The sequence below is a fragment of the Dama dama genome, chromosome 22 (assembly GCF_033118175.1).
Source record: "Dama dama isolate Ldn47 chromosome 22, ASM3311817v1, whole genome shotgun sequence".
Lineage (NCBI taxonomy): Eukaryota > Metazoa > Chordata > Mammalia > Artiodactyla > Cervidae > Dama > Dama dama.
In genome coordinates this window covers 50398296-50420480 of record NC_083702.1, presented here as the reverse complement: position 1 = coordinate 50420480, position 22185 = coordinate 50398296, and the positions used below count along the sequence as shown (strand labels likewise).

The window sequence follows — 22185 nt, the reverse complement described above, 5'->3', positions numbered from 1 at the left end:
CAGCAGCAGCAGAAAGCACCAATACATACTCTTTTCCAGTTGACCACTGTCCTGTGTAGTAATTTGTCTTTATATGCATTTAATGCACATATGCCAGTACAGGTTTACATGAAAACACAAATGTAAACACAAACACATTTTCCTGCAACTACCTCTTGTTACTTTCTCATGTCTCTATAAATATACTCCATGTCTTTGAACAGTTATCTAGTATTTCACAGCACAGACATATTCAACTTTGTGTAATTACTCCCCATGTATGGACATGCACAGGGTTTTTTACTAGTATCTACTGAAAACCATGCAGCAATGAACACTGTTGTGCAAATACATGTAGACATGTAGCATTACTGAGTAACACAGGTCCCCGATCACTGAAAAGCCTGTTAGCAGGTAGGCACAGATAGCTCCTTGGACAGCAAGGAGATCAAACCAGTCAATCCTAAGGAAAATCAACACTGAATACTGGTTGGAATGACTGATGCTGAAGCTGAAACTCTCGTATTTTGGTCTTCTGATGCCAAGAGCTGACTCACTGGATCAGTCCCTGAAGCAGGGAAAGACCGAGGGCAGAAGAAGAGGGCTCAGAGAATGAGATGGCTGGATGGCCTCACTGATGGAACGGACATGATGAACATGGGCAAACTTCAGCAGATGGTGAGGGCCAGAGAGGCCTGGCGGGCTGCAGTCCATGGGGTCTCAAAGAGTTGGACATGACTGCGCAACTGAACACAACAGTTAGCCACTTCAACTGCGCTCCTTCCCCTCTGGCTTTGTAAGAAGAGGTATGAATGGAGCCCGGGCCTCCCAGGCGGCTCAGTGGTCAAAGGATCCACCTGCCAATGCAGGAGATGCCGGTTCAGTCCCTGGGTCAGGAAGATCCCCTGGTGGGCTATGGTCCATAGGGTCGAAGAGAGTCGGACATGACTGAGCACGAAGCACGAAAGGTGAAGAGAGCTGATGAGTGCAAGATAAGCAGAGTAGTAAAATTCCTCGCTTAAATGTGTTCCTAAAGTAACTCCTCTTGCACACCGTTTTTGGTTTTTCCCTTCAAGAACAACCCGCATAGGGAGTGCAGGACAAGAGCGGCAAGAGCTCGAACGTTGGCGACCGGGAAGTCGCTGGCTAAACGAGCTTCTGGTATCAAGTGCCTGGGACGGCGATGTCCTAGTGGACCACGCCTTCCTATTAAGCTCTCACCCCATCAATTTTGCCCTCTTTAGACTACAATGAGGAAGCAACTCTTCTAGTACTAAAAAGCACCTGGAGACTGCAGGGCTAAACTGAAGGTATAGAGATGTGGCGTGAGAAATGAACTGGATGGTTGCGACGCCCAAGTAGGAAGCCGGGGACCTCTAAAGGACCGCCGCCACGGCTGTGGCAGCCTCCGCCGGCCCCCGCGGAGGACTCGGTTTCCCAGCGGCCCCCGCGGCCCGCAGGGGCGTCTAGCCCAGCCGGCCCTCGCGAGCGGGGGCGGGGCCGAAGCCGGAAGTCACGTGCTGCTACAGCCGCCGGGGTGAGGCCGCCGTCTTAGCCAAGGCTGGTTTGGGCTGTGACTGTGGGAGGCGCCGGGGTGATGGCGGTGGAGACTCTGTCCCCGGACTGGGAGTTCGACCGCGTAGACGACGGCTCACAGAGTAAGGGAGCGGCAGTAAGGCTGCGGGTGGACGCTCATCGGCTCGCCGCCGTCCAGGCAGCGCTCCTGCGGGAGGGCTTTGCGATGCGGTGGGCGCGCAGCTTTCTGCGCCTTGGGGTGTGAGAGGGACGCGCTCGCGAGCCTAACTTTCGGGGTCTGGAGCCCCAGGGGTGGTGGGTGAGGCAGGCCGGGCCAGGGCTTGGCGTATGGGGCTGTGACTGTCCTGCGGAGCGCGCCGTGGCCCGGGGGGCGCGGCGTGTCCACTTGGTGCAACCGGGGCCCCGGGCGGGGCGCCCCCGGGGAGGTCCGCATCTTGGGGAGCGGGGGCGGCCTGGTCCCTGGTCTCCTGGCGCCAGATCCTTCGAGCGTGCAGTTTTAGGTGAGGTTGAGGTCCAGGTTCCTGTTTCGGTTTCCTGTTTTTCTTCTTTTTCCTCCCAAACCAACTTTGGGAAGTTTTGAGTGTTTTTGCCTTCATATTCTTAGAACTGTAGAAGGTAGCGAAAAAGAACTCACGCGTGAAAAATAAACACGTGAATGTCAATTTATTACCTTCCATGTCTTTTATTTATGTTTAGTGGTATTTTTCAAAAGTGATGCCCTGTGGTTTCCAGCGCACCTAGAAAGGTTTTGGAAATTAACAGCATGTCTCCTGCAGATTTTACTTCATAAAATTGGATTGTCTCATTTTGATTTAGAAGTCCAACCCCCAAAACCTAACAAATTCAGTTCCACATAGCAAAATTTAGAGGTCAAGCTATTTCATTGAAACTACTAAAGATGAATACAAATTGAAAATCTGTGTCTTATCTTTGGTAACATGAATCTGTATAGGTGATTTAAATAAGAGATATTAGGCCTTAACTGCTTTGTGAATTTGTTTATGTAGTTTTCTCAAAAGGTGTAGGTTTTAAAAATTAGGTGTAAATTTTGCTTAATTTTTACAGAGACAGGCACATTAGATGTAACTAGGTTTTATTAGCCTGTCAAAAGGGTGAGTTTAATTCAGGATGGTTAGCACTTTCTCACAAAACTTTCCATAAGTTACTAGCTCTTACACAGCATGAAAAAAGAATCCTGGTGGTAGTGACAGGATCTTTCAACTTGCCTGTGGAGAGGAGTCTGTCTTCCTTAAAGTGAACTGCACCTTGTCATGTATGAAGTTTTATGGATAGAGGTTCCTTACTCTATCTGTGAAATATTTGATAAAAAAAGGAATTCAGTCCCTTGGAAGTGATAAGCATGTTAATATGTTTTTGGAATTTAATTCTTGAAGAATTACTGTAGAGTTCTTATTTCAGATCTTATTTTAACTTTTACCAACTTAAAAACTTACCAGCAACGAACGTTAATGTTATTACAGGTTTTCTCTTGCCAGCTACTTTCATTTCCAAACAGACTAAATGAATAGTTCATTGGCATGTTTTGTAGCGTTGTCATTAAGAAGTCATTTGCTGGTTAAATGCAGCTTTGGTCATTTCCCTTGTAACTGAAAATTAGATACTTGGGATTTTGAGAGTCTTAACACAGTTTTTAAAATTTAAGCTGTAAGGAAGGGAAGAGCTCTCTTCTCTGGGCCTGGTTTTCATTAATTTTTGGAATATGAATCATTTATATTGTTTTTCAGAATTGCCTAGATTAACGCTATAATGAAGCAGGAACCTTAATTACAAGGATCCACCTGATTCCAGGCATTAAGTTAATTAAATGAATCCACCTGATTCCAAACATTAGTTGCAAAATAGTGGGGAATGTGAAGCTAGGTCTTCAGTGAATTAGAACATACTTATAGTTGCTTTGCATTGCCAATTTGAAGAGAGGGAAGTTTTACTTTTTTAAGAAGTCAGCGATTGAATAAAGTAATTCACATCAGTAAGAGAATCTGAGTTGGAGTTGCATTTGCTCCCTTTGGAGTAAGTAATGACATAATGTCTGGTGCTGAGTCATTTCAGTCCTGTCCCACTCTTTGTGACCCCATGGACTGTAGCCCACCAGGCTCCTGTGTCCGTGGGCTTCTCCAGGCAAGAAGACTGGAGTGGTTTGCTATGCCCTCCTCCAGGGAATCTTTCAAACCCAACATCTCTTTCATCTCCTGCATTGACAAACAGTTTCTTTACCACTAATTTTGATGAGTAGGGAAACTTTTTTGTCCAGTTTATTCCAGTGACCTCTAGAGTCCTGTCTTAATGTGTAAAGTCTGTAAATATCAACACAATGTTCTGTACTCGGTGTCCTTACTGGCTTTTCCAATTCTATTATGATAATTAGAACAGTATATCTTGGGGCATTATAAATATAAAATTAGCAATATAAACTTGGGGCATTACAGAAATAATAGTATGATGAAGCGGACCTAAAATCATTTCAAAAACAATATTTAGGTGTATTTTTAGGCGTAGCTTACTGTGTAATTAAGCATTACAGTTAAAAATTTTGCTTCTATGACAGCTCAGATTTTTGCACCTAAATCAGGTTTTTTGCACAAAATAGTTTACAATTGAAATATAGAATTAGGACATTGAGTTGTCTAAGGCATTTTCAGATTGTTTAGATTATGGGGTAAATGGAATAGTGACTTTTTCATAGTACTTTATGGTTTTAAGATGATTTCTTAAAGTACCATCTACTGTATGTACAATTATTGTTCTATTTGGAAAAGATAGAAAGTTCGATTACTATTTAACTTTAGAACTTTATTTTCAAGAAGTCCAGACATTCCAAGGTGATACATTAACAATGCTTAGTATCTACTTTTCTGTGACTTTTGAGATTATTTGAAGTAAATGTCTTGTAATTCATTACTTCTCACAAACTTTTCAAATTTATATTTAGAAATTCATGCTGAAGTCCAGCTTAAGAATTATGGGAAATTTCTTGAGGAGTATACCTCTCAATTGAGAAGAATTGAGGATGCACTGGATGACTCAATTGGAGATGTTTGGGATTTCAATCTTGATCCTATAGCATTAAAGGTTGGAATTTTATTTTTAATTTATGTATACATTTTCAGAATATATATGCCTTGAAAACAGTGTTCAAAAATGCGGTGTATATATTTTTTGGGATCTAGAAAGCTAAAAAAAACTTGGAGAAACATAGTTAATTTCCTTTTCTCTAAGCCATGCATGTGTTTTTTTTTTAAAGAATGACCAACTCGAGTCTTTGAGCTGACTTTTGTCTTTCATAATCAAGAAAATGAAGAGGGTTGGAATAGCATATTCAGGCTTTGTTTTCTTATTGAGACTATTTTACATACAGAAAAGTGCGTAGATTTAAAATATACCGTTCAGTGAATTTTACCAAACACCTATCCCCTTGTAACTCATATCCCAGTCAAGATAAAGAATATTTCCATGATTTTTCAAAAGGTCCTTTATGCTATTTAGGGGCTCTTAATATGGGAGTTTTTTTTTTTTTTTTTAATTATATAAAATAAACTGCTCTGTTCTATTTTGAGGTGGTTCTATTTTGTTTCATCTTTGAAACTGTAGCCTTTTACTACTTAAATAATAACATTTTTGAGCATTTATTATGTGCTAGACATATATGTGCTAGACATATATGTCCTAAGGCACCAGTGTTGACTTTTTTAGTAGCAGCTTTCCTGAGATGTAATTTATGTATCATACAATTTTTTTGGTTTATAGTGTATCCATAGACTTGTGCCACAGTCGATTTTAGAACATTTTCACCACTCTGGAAAGAAACCCTGTACCTGTTAGCAGTCCCCATCTGCTGTGGGCCGGGTGCTGAGTACAGGGTCTCACACAACTTTCAGTAAAATAGAGCTAGTCTCAATTGTGTATTTAGAATTTTAATGATTTTTTTCAAATTAAAAAGGAATTTATTTTCCTTTGTTTCTATAGCTTTTGCCTTATGAACAGTCTTCCCTTTTGGAACTCATCAAGACTGAAAACAAGGTACAGATTCCTAAACCTAAAAATCTATTTTTTAAAATGCTTTAATTATCTTCTATAATTTACTTCTTTCCTTTTGTATTTTTCCTCATGAAACTAGGTCCTAAACAAAGTCATCACTGTTTATGCTGCACTTTGTTGTGAAATCAAGAAATTAAAATATGAGGTAATTATTTGTACTCTTTAAGAGATTAAAAACATGATTTAAAAGCAAATATGAAAAAGAAAGCAAATATGTGTTTATATGTGTAAGTGTGCACAAACATTTCATGAATATTGGATGAGCTATATATTTATTTTAGCAATAATAATGAGACCATTCACTAAGTACTATTTACCAAACACCATGCTAACCCTCTTAACAGTAATAACCACTCAGGGAGGGACGTGAGGAATGGATGAGAAAATTGAAGCTTAAAGAGGGTGTTACTCATCTAACATTTTATTGGTAGTAACAGTTTGAGTCTGGGCCTGCATTCCTTCTGTATTACTTGTCATATACACTGGGTCTTCTGGATATAACTGATTTTTTTAAAATTTGAATTTTTAATATTTTGCATTGCGTCACCCATGAGCCTTTGAAACTGGTAGATGGTAAACTTCATCTTTTCTTCTTTACATTTTTTTTGTTTTGTTTTTTACGTTTTCCATACTATATGGTTGCTTTCTTTCATGAACTTGTGAGAGGATGTTGGACAGTTAAAGAGTGGTCAGATAAAGTAAAGGCTAAAGAAATCAAGAAATAACTTTGAGTATCAGTAATATCTTTGATATTCTAAAGATAAATGGAATTTACCTATATTATAAGCAGTTTTTGAAGTTAAGTACATTTGTATGTTTGATGTAATTATCTGTGTGTTATTAAATAGGGATAATGAAGAGAGCCTAGGAATTTAAAAACAAAATAGCAACCTTTAAAATTATTTTAATTTTTTTAAACAGGCTGAAACTAAATTTTACAACGGTCTCTTGTTTTATGGAGAAGGAGGTAAGTTTTAAAATTTCATATTGTAATGTTGTGGTGCCTTTATTGAGATTGAAATAAACAGAAAGTTAACTGACAGTTCTAGGACTGTTAAGATCACCTAAAGTGTTAATTTGAGCAGTGAACAGTCACATTTTTTGTTGGTTTATGTTTTTGTTTAGTAAACAGGTGAAAACCTCAGTAAATAAGTGGCAGCAAATTCTGTATAAAATTGATTCGTGAATATTTTTATAAATTATAAAGCACAATAGATGGATGAGGATTTTCCTTGAATTCATTAAATAGTGGGACAGATGGTTGCTTTTAATTGTGTGATTAATGATTGTTTCATTTTTCTCTTTAGTGTAAAATTCTATTTTTCATACTATGCAGATTAGAAGATGTCCTAATGAATAAAAATTATTCTCCTTTTTTGATGTTGATTTACTTTAAGATAAAAACTTGAAATATTCATGTTGCCTTTTAAAGCTACAGATTCCAGCATGGTGGAAGGTGATTGTCAAATTCAAATGGGGAGATTTATTTCATTCTTACAGGTAAGTGGTTTTTACTTTTTATTGAGTTTTTTTTTTTTTCCTCCCAAAAAAGTTTGAGTAAATCATGTAATCAGAAAAGAGTCCTGAAATGTCAAATGCTAAGAAATTGTACTCTGAGGGTAAGGCACTTCGTTGGCATTGGATTATATTTAAGGAGATTGTAATTCCTGAAAGATTTTCATAGCATTTTTAGTGACATAGCTATCAAAATAAATTTCTTTGTATAATTTCATTTATGGACAGTTTATCACCATGCCTCTTAAAACAATTTTAAACTTTGTACCTGGTAGGAAAAGATCATTTATGTTAGAAAAAGTGGTTAATGGAGCTCATTAAGCTATTATATGGACAAGGATGAAGTTTTAAAAGCAGCAGCATATGATGCTTTTAATCAGATGTTTCAATTTAGATGTATTTTTCATTACTGTAAAGTTTTATTTTACAGTGTAAAGTTATTCTAGGTCTTTTGGTTTATCAAAAGAATGAAATTAGTTCTGTTTCTCCCCTCTCCATTGTAAAAGCAGTGCTTATATGACAAAAGCGAAAACTGGAAATGAGGAAATGGTAGCCATAATCCCACTTACTTCTGACTGTTGGATATAAGATTTGATACATTTCATTGAATCAAGCATGCTAATAGGTTCAAATCCTTTATATCTTTACTGCTTTGTTTTGGTCTTCTCACCTTATTGAGAGCATTTTGTTGCAGTTGTCCTTTATGATGGTATGTGTCAGTCAGGGTTCAGTCCAAAAGCAAGTATCACACAGGGTATTTCAAAAGGGGAGATTTATAAAGAGCTACCATTTGGTCCAGCAATACCACTCTTGGGCATATATTCTGAAAAGATGAAAACTCTTAATTTGAAAAGTCAACATGCACCCCAATAATACAACAGTTTATAGTAGCAGAGACATGGACGCAACCTAAGTGCCTGTCGACAGATGAATGGATAGAGAAGATGTGGTATATACATACACAGTGGAATATTACTCAGTCACAGAGAAGTAATGTCATTTGTAGCAACATGGCTAGACCTAGAGGTTATCATACCATAAGTGAAGGTAGAGAAAGACAAATATATTGCTTATGTGTGGGATCTAAAAATAATACAAGTAACTTGTTTACAAAACTGAAACAGACTCACAGGTATAGAAAACAAACTTACGGTCACCATAGGGGAAAGGTGGGGAGAGGGATAAATTAGTATGGGATTAACAGGTACACACTACTATACTATATGCAAAATAGGTAAACAGCAGTGATTCACCACATAGCACCGGGAACTGTACTCAATTTTTTTTATTGACCTATAATGGAAACTAATCTGAGAAAAAAATATTGTTGAATCACTTTGCTGTACACCTAAACTGATACAATATTGTAAATCAACTGTATTCAATTAAAAAAGAATTTATATTAAATATAGAGAATTGGTTACGTAAGAATTGGAGGGCTGAGAGCAAAAGCAGGTAAGCCAGAGGACACATCCCCTCTACATCTAGGGTGAAAAAGGAGCAAGATTCAGGTTGTTAGACTCTCAGAGCTCGGAGGAGGGGCTCCAGGGGACTAGTACTGTCACTGCTCTGAGGAATCAGTGCAGCCTGGCTGTTGCTGGTAGAGTTTAAAATTGAATATTGCTTCTGTAGTGCTGAGAGACGCTGGAGCCTGGGGCAAGTTGTCATTGCTGGGTTGAACTGCTCCTGCCTGGATTATCTTGATAAAAACAGCAAGAAATGGAAAGGATGTCCCTTGCCTGCCTTAAGTCTCCTTTTAGTGCCACCTGTTGACGGAACCTAACAGGAAGCCTGCTGGGCTGGGGTCTGAGGAAATGTTGATTTGCAGGGTTGACATGAGGGTGTCAGTTTCTCCATCTGGTTTTGTCAAATTTTGCATTTATTTTGATGACGTTTTATTTGGTGCTGATGAGTTTAGAATTGTTAATAATTCCCAGTAAATCGAATTGTTTATTGTGTGATGACCTTCTTAAACTGTGATAATAATTATGTATATAATATATAATTACATATATATTAATTAGCTATACTAATGCTAATAAAAATCTATTTGATATTACTATCACTGCCCCAGCTCTACTTTAGTTAGCATTTTCTCTTTTTTTAAATTCTTTTTTATTCTTTCAACCTTTCAGTGTCATTATGTTTCAGTTGTGTTTCTCTAAAACTGGGTCTGTTTGGATTTTGCTTTTTCATATAGTTTGAAAATTTCTGTGTTTTAATTGGTTCTTTTTCTGTCTTTTATAGATAGTCTATTATCTGCCTTTTGCTTTGTGCTGTTTGTCCTGCATTTTCTAGTCTGCTTTGCTTTTATTAGATTTATAGAAGTTTAATAAGAGATATATAACTGGAGCTGTTTAAATAAAATTGAAATGCATTATTTTCACTTTTAAAAATTTAAATTGTGGCTCTCAAAAAAAAAAATTGTGGCTCTCACAGCTGCATATAATTTCATTTTATACAGTCAACAATCAGTCAACAAATGTTCTGGGAGCCTGGCATATGTTAGAAACTGTCATTGCTGCCTGGGATACAGCAGTGCACAGAACGGACAAATTCTGCCCAAAGAGAGCTTATTTTTAGAATAGCCATAAATTTAATTAGATTCTAAATACTTTAGGATAGGTGTGAGTTAGTTAATGACAAACACATTCCTGGGATAATCTATATTTCACTTAATGTGTGCCAAGCCTGTTAATAGGTAGGGTTAAAGGTTATAAACATTGGAAGTTATTTCAGAGTGATTTCTGAAGACCCTTTCCCTTCCCTTTCTAAACTGGCAGCTTTTGAGCTTCATTCATTCAGATGTTTATTTAATAGGCAGAAATTGAAAAGCAGTTGAAGATTAGTCACCATACTGGGCAGTGGCTATTCAAAGAAGGAGTAAGACAGTCTCTGTCACTTAGGAATTATATGAGCAGGGAAAGCAAGACTTAAAATACAAGAATGAATGAAATGCTATGAAGGCAAAGAGTTAGAAATGACTGTGGGAGGTGAGTGAAGAACTGATTGCTTGAAGGATGCTTGCAGTTGTCTTATTGCAGATTAACTGGAGATTTTTACTGGAAAACACTATTGTTTATGTTTAGCATTGTTAACATAAAACTCAGTCAGAAATGATGACATTTACTCAACTTGTAACATATATTCAACTTGTCATTTCAGGAACTGTCTTGTTTTGTTACGAGGTGCTATGAAGTGGTGATGAATGTAGTCCATCAGTTGGCTGCCCTCTATATCAGTAACAAGTAATGGATTTTAAAAATCATTTTGCATTTTTGATAGAAATGCAGGGAATGTTTTTTCTTAAACTAGCTAAATATCTAAAAGCTTTTTTGTGTGTTTACTCACTTATTCACTCATTCCTTCATTCACTTATTCAGCTTTCTTTGAACACTCATGATGTTTTAAAACACTCCTTGTTGTGTGTAATGCAGAGGTTAGTAAGACAGTTTATACCCTGGTGCAGGAACCCATTATCTGTCTGAGAATGTTGACAGGATAATCTTAAATTTAATTGTAGAGAAAAGGGCTAATATAGAATGTACTGAGTTCTCTTTACTTATTGCTTTTGAAGTGAAGTTTTCTTGGCTCATTAGAATCATGTAACACCTAAACTATTGAATCTTAGGGAAAGGGGACTAGATATTCTGTACTTCTAATGATCTTCCAAGTTTGGATATCATTGCCCTAAATCAAGAAAAATGATCAAATTGTCATAGTTAGTATTCCTAACCACCACAGAGTAATATCTGGCATTTGATTAAAACTTTATACTTAATTTTTCCCACTCAATTACAATCTTAATCACTTTGTTTAGATGTATGATTAGGGGTTCTCAGTTGTGAGAAAAGAGATAACTGAGGCCCAAAGGAAGGATTTGCCAGGATTCCATAGCCATTTCAGTCTGGTCCTTTTGGTCACCAGTCCATTCATTGTTCCGCCTCTGCCATGCTGCGTCTTAACTCTCTTTATAAAGTGGAAGAGTGTGTTGTTTCTCAGCCTCGTGTTTTTCTGCTCTGTAAGATACTTATTTTATGTTCTGTGTTCTCACTAAAGTTCTCCTCGTGGCAGAAGGGTATGAGAGCATAGCTACCCCAACCGCTATAGAACCTGGTGTGTGGTTCAAAGAGACCCTTCTCTACCACGCCCCGGTCCTAGAAAGACGAAGGTTATTTGAATTTTGTGTTTAATTTTTAAAGTATTCTATCGTGCTGAATATATGTGCTTTAGTATATTAAGTATTAATTTATTTATTGTTGAGTAGGTTGACTCTCTGGGAAGTAAAATTGAATTATCCTGGGGCTTTGACTTTGGTATAATCCCATTTATATGCATTGTTTCCTCAGTAGGAGTGAAAACTCTAGAAATAAATCCAACTGAAGAGAGGACTAGTTTCCAAATGCCAGTTTGGGTAGGATATTAAAGATTCTAGTTGAAAATTGAGAAATTCTAATAGTTTAGAAATAAATGAATATCAGTTTCGTTATTTGTCTGCTTCATCCCAAGCTAGATGGGCCACATGTTGACGTATACCAAGTTGGGTATAGGTTAGTTCTCTTCTTGGGAGTGGACTGTGAAAGTAAACTTGGTTGCATAAATTTTAGTGACTAAAGCCTAAATACAAGTAAATACATTTTTAAATTCCAAGAGACATTTTCCTTAAAATAAACATGAACTGTGACCAAAAAACGAGGTTTTCTTTTAAACTTGGATGTTATTTTATTACAGGATTGCACCCAAAATTATAGAAACAACTGGAGTTCATTTTCAGGTAAAAGTAATTTAACTTGTAAAACAATAATTTTTAGTATATTTTACTTTGGCATTTATATGATTGGGGAGTGCTACACTTATTGCAAGACTCTTAAAGGATTTCTTTCTTTCTTTTGCATTTGTTCTCTCATCTGTGAACTTGATGAGGCGTTATTGACCCACTGTCAGTGTAACTCTTCCTAGTATTGGCCCAGTGCAGACTCTCGAAGTTAGTGGTCCCCAACCTTTTTGGCACTAGGGACCCACTTTTTTGGAAGACAGTTTTCAACAGACCACAGGGGTGGGGGAAGGGGGCTGAGGGGATGGTTTTGGGATGATCCAAGCACATTACGTTTACTGTGCACTTTATTATTATTAAATCAGCCCCGTCTCCGATCATCAGGCACTAGATCCTGAAGGTTGGGGACCCCTGCTCTAAGTGGTCTGAGAGAATCTACAGTATTGTGATTAAGGATGAAATTTGGGTGAAGGGTTTTCCAATTTTAGGATGACTGTTCCATCTTGAGGATTAGTAGTTTCATCTGTAGCTTTACTTACCCACTGCTTTAAGTTAGTAATTATCCCAAGTGTGTTTAACTTTAAAATCCACATGAAGCTTAACTTCTAACTAGTGATTAAATGATAATCATTAAAGGTTTTTTGACAGACTATGTATGAGCACTTGGGAGAGCTGCTAACAGTTTTGCTTACTCTGGATGAAATTATTGATAATCACATCACGTTAAAAGACCACTGGACTATGTACAAAAGGTGAGCCAACCAAAATGTTTAAAATACTCTCTTTGTACAGTTAATGTATTACTAAAAAATAAATAGTACAGATCCTTTAAGAGACCTGAAGATATATATTTAGAAGGATCTTATTTCAGATATTCTTTGAAGACAGTAACCATTCTTTTAATTACAGATGGACTTTTTGAGAGTATGGTATACTTGTATAAAGCATCCTAATTTTTAAAGTATAGTGAATGTTAATTTGACTATTTTAGGACCCAGGTTTATTTTCCTTGTTCTCTACAAGTAACAGTTATTTATTCTCAGCTTGGTTTTGTTTTGTTTTATACTCCAAACTTTTTAAAGTGAAGGTATTTTATTCAGTCTATTAAAGTATTCACTTTTATCTAGAGAATACCAGGTATCTGAATTGAAGATGATATAAAAAGGTATGTGATTAGAAATTTAAATATATTAGGATTATTTTTGTTCAAATTTTCAAATGTATAGAGCCAAATAAATAATGACAAATATAGGACTTTGATTTTGGGGGATATTTTTAATATAAGAATTTATTGGCAAATTGAAGGTCTTTCTCTTACTTTTCTACAAGGTTACTGAAATCTGTCCATCACAATCCTTCGAAGTTTGGAATTCAGGAGGAAAAGCTAAAGCCATTTGAAAAGTTCTTGCTGAAACTAGAAGGGCAGTTACTTGATGGAATGATATTTCAGGTATGAGAGCTGTATCAGACTGTAATAAATGAGCTTCTATTAGTAGACCCAGCTCAGAATTATAGTGGGGCACTTTGATAACCTATTGTTGTGACTGTATTTTTCTTTAAAAGTGCTTAAGCTTGAAACATTGATTATGTTGTAAGGTATAATTATGTCAGTATCTAGTAGCTAATGAAATTAATAGTATACTGGTTGTACTTGGGATAAAGTTTTTTTTTTTAATTATGTAAAAGGATAGAACTGTTGGAGGATTAGTATATAAACAGTTGTGTCAAGTGTTTTTTTGTTGTTAATCTCTAGATTTTAGGTTTGTGAAACAGCCTCTTAAAAGTCTGTTTTATTTCTTCCTACCCGGGGAATATAATTTGGATCTATACAATTCAGGTAGCTTCTAACCGCATGTGGCTATTTAAATTTAAATTAAAATAAATCACCCTCTGCCATACTAGCAGCATTTCAAATGCCTAACAGCCACATGTATTATAGATTTCACACTTGTGTGTGCTCGGTCGTGTCTGACTCTGCAACCCCATGGACTGTAGCCCTCCAGTCTCCTCTGTCCATGGGATTCTCCAGGCGAGAATACTGGAGTGGGTTGCCGTTTCCTTCTCCAGGGGATCTTCCCGACTCTGGGATCAAACTCACATCTGCTGCATTGGCAGGCAGATTCTTTGTTGCTGAACCACAGGGAAGCCCTCACACTGTAAACTTAACATATGTTACATACTGGTGGTATCTCAGTAAAACGGGGGGAAAAGTCAGCTGAGGCCAACAGTCATACCAGTCAGCGCATATATAAAACATTTCCATCATCACAGGAAGTTCTGTGAGATGACACTGCTTTGGTAGTGTTCACCAGAAGTTGCATTACAGTACACCCTTGAACAGCATGGGTTTGAACTGCATGGGTCCACTTGTATGTGGATAGTTTTCAGTAGTAAACGCTCTAGTATTACATAGTCCATGGTTGGTTGACTCCAAGTGTGGAGAGGAACTGTGGATACAGAGGGCTAGCAATAAGTTATATGTGATCTAACTCCCACTTGTTCAAGGGTCAAATGTATATTCCATTTAAAATCTGTTTCAAGGTTACCTTTAATTTACATTTTAGATGGTCACAATTTTTACAGAATGATCACAGCTCTTGTTTATACCAATTTAACTACTAATCCATTAATTTTAGAAGAATTTTTTTGTTGATTCTTTGTCTAGGAGCCATTTCTACACATGATGTAATAAAGTGCTAGGAGAGTAATTGTAACCAGAAAAAATAAAGTCTCTTCTTAAAAGTGTAAATTAAAATAATAAAACATGCTTTCCTATGCTTCATCAGATATACCGTCTGTACATCACCGAGCACCACTGTGTCCCTTCATGTAGGATTATAGATTTTCAGCTCAGTTTTATTACTTTCACGTAACTGGTGCTCAAATATATAAATATATATACATTTCCCATTCAGAAAGATTTAGATATTGGACTAGATTAAAAACTTGAGCCTCAGTGTTAGTAAAATTAAAAATGATGAATGTAGGATTTTATCATTCTATATTTAATTCTGTTTCATAGCATATTAAGTCATAATAACTTATGAGAGTCTAAATTTCTCTAAATGTTTTCTTTGTAGGCCTGTATAGAACAGCAGTTTGATTCTCTCAATGGAGGAGTATCTGTGTCAAAAAATAGCACTTTTGCTGAAGAATTTGCACATAGTATTCGCTCAATTTTTGCAAATGTAGAAGCCAGACTTGGTAATGTAAAATGCATTTTTTGGTTTTTGTAAGGTTTTCATTTCCTTTAAAGGAGAACTTTAAGTACACTGTTTTTCTCTCATGATGTTGTTTTATAAGGCGAACCTTCTGAAATTGATCAGAGAGACAAGTATGTGGGAGTTTGTGGACTCTTTGTATTGCACTTTCAAATTTTTCGAACCGTTGATAAAAAGTTTTACAAGTCTTTATTGGACATTTGTAAGAAGGTAAGAATTTGTAACTTCTGTTTTTTTTCAATTTGAATAGATGGGAAAGATTTTGGATAAAACTAGATATTTTAAAATGTGTTTTATTCCTGCTTACAAAAAATGATAATTTTGTAATAATAGTTACAAAACTAATAGCATAATATTCATTTAAAAAACTAAGCTGTCCAGAAATGAGTAACGTTGTTCATGAAAATACCCCGTAATTCCACATCATATAAACACAGATTAGTAGGTGCTTTTCCGGATCTTTCCCTATGCATTAACTTCCTATTACTATTACTACTTTTTTCTCTTCTCTTTCTTTTCCTTCTTTTTGTCATTCATTCCCATTACTGAAGTAGGAAAAATATGAAATAATTTTTTTTTCTGTCTTTGCTGTTTCCGTGGTGTGATGCCTGATTTCAAAGTTGAAAATTTAAATATTGTGTAGAATCAAGTATAGTGACCATGAGAACCAAGCCATCTTGGATATGTATTTTGCATTTTTTCACTAATATAAAGTGAAAATAAAGGTCATAACAATTCAAGTTTCTGTTTAATTTTTACATATTTTTGTTCATCTGAAAATCCATGAGTGTGTTTAAGTGTGTGTACACATGCATGTGTATGTTGTTTAATATTTAGGCAGAATAAAATTAATGTCATGCTCCACACCAGATACAAGAATGCCTTGCCATGAAGTTTGTGCCATGTTAACATAATTTTTCATATTAATGATTATCTTTTTATCATTATTTTTCTTGAAATAAATTGTCTTCCATCGCCTGTTGTCAAACTATTAAATAGTTCATTATTTAGCCTGCATTTAGTGATTTCCCCCTTTGTTATATTTCCTGTTTCAGGTACCAGCCATCACTCTAACTGCTAATATTATTTGGTTTCCTGATAATTTTTTGATCCAGAAAATACCAGCAGCCGCCAAACTTCTGGACAAAAAAAGTCTTCAGGCCATTAAAATACACAGAGAGACTTTCCTGCAGCAGAAAGCTCAGTCACTTACCAAGTAGGTTTTATAAGTATCCATAATGAAAATACTTAGATATTTTATATTTTAACTCTTACACTGATTCTGAATATATGGAAAGCATTTGAATTATAAGAACAAACATAGTTACTCATTACCAGAGGAAAGGCTGGACAGTCTCTTGGAGATTTATTTTCTAGGAGTGTGTTCTTGTTTTAAATGTTTTAGGCTTAAACCTCAGCTTAAGATGTGGACAAATTATGCTTTTTGGAAATACATGTACCTGTGCGTACTCTCATACATACATACTCTTTCATCAGGCACTGCGTGTTTTTTGTGTGAATTGAAGCCACTGCCGTCGACGCCATCTGATGACATTAACATTGCGTGCACATGCTTTAGTGTTGATTTTTGCACGATTGACTCTGATGCCATCCTTTTTTTATTTTTGTAAAAGTAATGTATGCACATAGTTAAGAAGTTAAAAAGTACTAAAGGTTCAAAGGGAAAACTAATTGTCCTCTTCTGAATTGCCCCCATACCTTAGTCCTGTTCCCTAAAAGAACACTTTTAACTCTTAGTTTCTTTTAATATTTACATCTTTTAGCTTCTCTTCCTATGTAAAATTCCAAAAATGCACAAAATAGAGAAAATAGTATAATGAACTCCCATGTTCTCATCATCTGGCTCAACAGTGAAGTTTACTCACTGGAGTATATTGCATCCTCCCTGGAGTATAGTGCTAAAATTTTATGTTGACCTAGATGAAGACTTTAAGTGAAGTGTCATGGGACTTTGCCACTGGCCGTGTGCTGATCACGGTTTTTATCTGTAACGTGGTTATATGATAATATGGAAAACTACCCACTTTTTGTTGATCGTCACTGTTGAGGGGGCAGTTGCGTCACTCCTGTACGGTGGGAAAGGAGGAGGGTGTGTGGGATGTATGAGATCCCCTAAAGCATCTTTTAGTACTCTCAAGTCCTGTGATTAAAGTCATGGAGAGTGATAGCAACTCAATTCAGGCAGGACTACTCAGGGCAGAGATTTCAGGGCTCTCCAATACATGGTAAGACAGAGTTGAGAGATGAAGACATAAGTTTGGGTTTAGATTACAGAGATGAATTCAGTAGGATGGAGAGACAGGAATCAGATTTATTAGCAGTAATCTTAAAGATTTGGATATTTTTGTTATCAGAGGCTTAACATTGTTTAACAATGCAATACAGTTGCTAAAAATGTCAGTTCGTATTTAGACTACATTAATAATTATACCCAAATTTTGGAAATAAGCTGTCGTGTCTAGGCTAGGGGAATTGATAGTGGCATTGAATTCTTACTGGTCACATAATTAGTGTTTGGTGGTGCCACGTTTTGAGAGGGCCACAAAGTGCAGCATCCGTGGATGAAGCTGATCAGGATGTTAGATCTGAGAACCATGACCTTTGAAGACTCAGTGGAAAAGTCTCTATATGGTTTGACCTTTAAAAGAGAAATCTGAAGAATGATGTGTTTTCTTTAAATATTTGGAGGGCGTTCAGGTTGAAGAGGGAACAGATTTAATTCCTGTGGCTCCAGAAGTTCAATCAGAACCAAAGGATGAACAGATATTAATGGTAATTGCCAATGTTTTTAAGCTTGTCCTAGGCCTTCTGCTAAAGGATTTAAACACAGTCTTACATAAACTCTGTAACAATCCTCTCGTGGGAAATAGTAAAATCACAACTAATATTTAGTTGTGTGCTTTCAATAAGCCAGTGTGTGTGTCTTCTTTTTTAATCATCAGAAAATCCTGTGAGGTAGATACTGTTGTTATAGCCATTTTATAAGTGAGAAAACTGAGATACAGAGAGAGTGACCTTACTCAAATTTAAACAACTAATGTGTGGCAGAGCAGGGAGTTCACCTCTAGAGCACAAGCCCTTAACACCGCTCTAAAGTACTATGTTCATCCCATTTTCAGGTAAGGAAAATGAGGCTTAGAGAAATGAATGTTGCCAGGGCACACAGCTAGGTACGTGTCAGAGAGGCCAGGCAGGCCCACGCGCAGCCTGCTCCTAGCCTTTGTAGCAGAGTTGTGCAGGCTGCCCTGAGGAGCCATGACCCTCACACCAGTGCTGCATAGGCAGTCCACGGTGCTATAGGAACTGAGTCGTCTTAAGTGAAAAATTGAGTAAGTTGACTTTCAAAGATTCGTCCCCCCGTATGATAACATTTTAATGTTTCTAAATTCTTTTATTTCGAACATAAACCTGCAGTCCCTGCAGAGCACCTTTGAGCGAAGGGGGCAGTGTCTTTTTCATTCTCAGAACTCGCCAAAGAAACCTCAAATTCACAACACTGAAGTAAAGCCCAGGAGAGGGGAGTCCTGCTTGAGTCCTGATCATATTCTCCTAAAAGTGGAGGCGTTGCCCTGGGATTCTGCCCTTTATCTGTGTTCCAGGCTTTTAAATCAGATCACCCACAAGTCAAATAATAAATTTTAGCACCATTTGAGGCAGAGTGCAGCTGTTGGTGGTGTTTGTTTAATGGAATCCTGGCTCAGCAGAAATAATTTTTCTCAGGTGTGGTGGTGAGGTTTCACCTCCTTAAAACACATTGAATTAATTGAAGTTAATTTATTATTTTTAAAATAAAAGAGGAGTATACCTTAAATAGTTGTGCCCTGAAAGTTCTCATCTTGAGTAATTTGATATGCATTGATAGAGTAATGTAGTGTTAATAAGCAACCTGCTTAGTAGAATTTTATTACTGATTCAGCTTTTCCAGATTGGGACAGTTTCCTAGATTTGGGCTTAAGTCCTGGCTCAGCTGAGTACTAGTATGATGTTGGGCCCATTACTTAATTTCCCTGTGTGTCAATTTCCTGTTCTGTAAAATGGAGATCATAATATGTTAGTTACTTATAAGGTTAATGTGAGGCTGGAATGAGTTAATTTGTGTTAAGTGCTTATAACAGTGATTGGGCATTTAGTAAGCATTCTGTAAATGTTAGCTTTTATTTTCAGATTCTAAATACTTCCAGTCTGGTTCAGGCTGTCATCCTGTTTCCTCTGCATTATCACAGCAACTTCCTAAGTGGTTTTCCTGCTTGTACCATTGTCCCCTATATAGTTTATTTTCAGTATGCCAACCAAAGTGATATTGATCCTCCTCAGAGTTAGAGTAGTCTGCTCAAATCTGCTAGCAGGTGTCCCCAACCTTCCGGATCTAATGCCTTGATGACCTGAGGTGGAGCTGATATAATAATAGAAATAAAGTGCCCAATAAATGCAGTGTGCTTGTATCATCCCATAACCATTCACCCCAGCTCCCCCAGGCTGTGGGAAAATCATCTTGCATAAAACCGGTCCCTGGTGCCAACAAGGTTGAGTCTAGAGGGGGGCTTCCCTGGTGGCTCAGAAGGTAAAGCGTCTGCCTGCACTGTGGGAGACTCAGGTTCAATCCCTGAGTCAGAAAGATCCCCTGGAGAAGCAAATGGCAACCCACTCCAGCACTCTTGCCTGAAAAATCCCGTGGACGGAGGAGCCTGGTGGGCTGCAGTCCATGGGATTGCAAAGAGTCGCCCACGACTAAGCAGCCTCATTTCAGAGGCTTTCCACTGAAGTCCTTCCCAGGCCTTATACAAACCCCTTCCTACTCTCCACTCTGCCTGCTCCTCCACCCACTCACCCCTGTGTATCTCTGATCTCCTTTTCTGTTCTCACTCCCCTCTCTGCTCTTCAGTCATCCTGACTTCTTTTAGCACTTCAGCATGGCACACACTCTTCTGTTGTGAGATGATTGCCTTTGTTGGTTACTTTCCTAAAATTCTCATCTGTTGTATATTTTCATGGATTACTTATTTATGTCCTTCAAATCTTGGCTCACGATCACTTTTTCAATAAGGCTACTTTGATCCCTGTGTTTAAACTGTACTTGCTGCCCTGGTCACTTTTCACTGCTGTATTTTTACCGTAGCACATAGCTGACATCTCAGAGTTCAGTTACTGATTGCTTTATTGCACAACTCTTCTTTCTAGAATGTAAGGTTCACGGGAGCAGAGATTTTTGTCTGTTTTGTTACTGCTGTTTTTTGTTTTTAGTATTGAAAATTAGTGCCTGGCCTGTATAGACATTGAATGAATATTTGTTGCTTAAGTAAATTATGTGTGTGCATAATATGTGTATTTTGAATTGGCTGCTGCAAGGAAATATTTTATTCTAGCCAGTATGAAGAAATGGAAGTAAATTTTATTTCCTGTGCTGAATAACCTCAATATTTTCCTTTGTTAGAGATGTACAGTCTTACTACGTCTTTGTGAGCTCATGGATGATGAAAATGGAATCTATTTTATCTAAAGAGCAGAGAATGGATAAATTTGCTGAAGACCTCACCAGTAGATGTAATGTTTTTATACAGGTAGTTGCATCTTCTTTCTTAGAATGTTTGGATTATTTATTTGTTAATCCAGTGTACAGAAGGTACACTGTGAAAGAACTGTAAAGGGTAGAATATGTTTTTGTCTTTAAAACTGAAATTGATTTGGTTATGTAAGTTTGGGTCTGTGTGACTTGTTTAGATTTTCTAATATATGCTTTTAATATATGCATCTAATGTATGCAAATCTACACTCCATGCAAGTCCTGACTTCTTAGCTGTATCCCGTAAGTTTTAATGTGTTGTATCTGTATTATTCTTTACTTCAAAATACTTTAAAAAATTTGTTGTGATTTCTACTTTGCTCTCTTGACTGTTTTGAAATAGAATTCTTCATTTCCAAAGGCATGAGGATTTCCTAGTTACCATTTTATTATTGATTTCTCCCAGTATGAAAATACTTTCAGTATTGAAGTTTGTTGAGATTTGCATTGTGGATCGGGCTATGGACAACTTTGGCACACATTTCATGTACACTTAAAAAGAACGTAGTTTGCTTTTTGTTCGAACGTCATGGTATTTTATACATATCAAGTAGGATCATATTTGTTAATTATTTTGTCTGAATATTCTGTCAGTTACTGAGATAATTAACTGGGTTGGAATCTCCCGCTGTGTTAAAGATCTGTCTTATTTATCCTTTGTAGCTTCGTCAACTTTCATTTTATGTATTTTGAGATTAAGTAGGCACATAACATTTAGAATCGTTATAGCTTAGTGGTGAGTCAAACCTTTTGACAGCAAACCTGGTAATGCTTTTTGTCATAGGTCTCTTGTGCGATAGTAACATAGCTGTACCAGTTTTCTTTTAATTAGGTCTGTCTGCAAGGTCTGTCTGTTAACCATCCTTTTATTTGCAACCTGTTTGGCTCCTTTATTTAGTGTGTGTCTCCTTTAAGCAACATATATTTCTCCCCAATGAAACTCTTTTATGTATGTCAATACTGATACTCATTATTTAATTAGCACCTGATTAGTTGCTTTCTATTTGTCTCACTTGTTCTCTGTCTGTATTCTTTTCCTTTCTTGCTCTCTTTTGAATTATTTTTATTTATTTTTCCTTCTGTTACTTTCATTCAGTATTTCACTGTTCTTTTAGTGGTTGCTGAAGAGATTTTAAGATGCATTATTGAACATTAAGCTCCAATATAAATGAGTAATTCACTTTCCAGACAGTATAAGGCTCTTAGGTCCTTTTAATTCTATTTACCCCTTCTCACCTGTGCTGCTATTGTGTATTTTGATTCTATGTATATTTTAAACCATATAAGGCATTGTTGCTGTTGTCTTTAATAGTATTCGTTTAGATTTACCCATATATTTACCTGTTCTGTTGCTTTTTATCCTTCTTGCATCTCCTCATCTTTCTACTTGTGGAATACCTGTTAAAATTTCACTTAATTTTTTATTGTTTTCTGGCTTCCTTTGTTTTTGTTGAGAAGGCAGCTGTCAGTTTTGCTGTTTTTTTCAATATATGTCTTTGTTGGATTGCTTATAAAATTTGCTT

At 36.8% G+C, this 22185-nt stretch overlaps 1 protein-coding gene across 2 annotated transcripts in view; it reads left to right on the top strand.

The window, feature by feature from the left end:
* The first annotated feature begins 1505 nt into the window (after positions 1–1505).
* WASHC4 (WASH complex subunit 4) overlaps positions 1506–22185 on the top strand; it is a 52652-nt gene continuing 31972 nt past the window's right edge. For both annotated transcript variants that reach the window (XM_061125456.1, XM_061125455.1), the window contains exons 1-14: positions 1506–1637; positions 4466–4605; positions 5500–5553; positions 5651–5716; positions 6493–6538; positions 7004–7071; positions 10252–10334; positions 11818–11860; positions 12509–12612; positions 13190–13310; positions 14941–15064; positions 15164–15291; positions 16137–16297; positions 20534–20660. In XM_061125456.1, coding sequence (XP_060981439.1) covers positions 1577–1637; positions 4466–4605; positions 5500–5553; positions 5651–5716; positions 6493–6538; positions 7004–7071; positions 10252–10334; positions 11818–11860; positions 12509–12612; positions 13190–13310; positions 14941–15064; positions 15164–15291; positions 16137–16297; positions 20534–20660 — 1326 coding nt within the window. In that variant the 5' untranslated portion in view covers positions 1506–1576. The remainder of the gene's footprint in view (positions 1638–4465; positions 4606–5499; positions 5554–5650; positions 5717–6492; positions 6539–7003; positions 7072–10251; positions 10335–11817; positions 11861–12508; positions 12613–13189; positions 13311–14940; positions 15065–15163; positions 15292–16136; positions 16298–20533; positions 20661–22185) is intronic.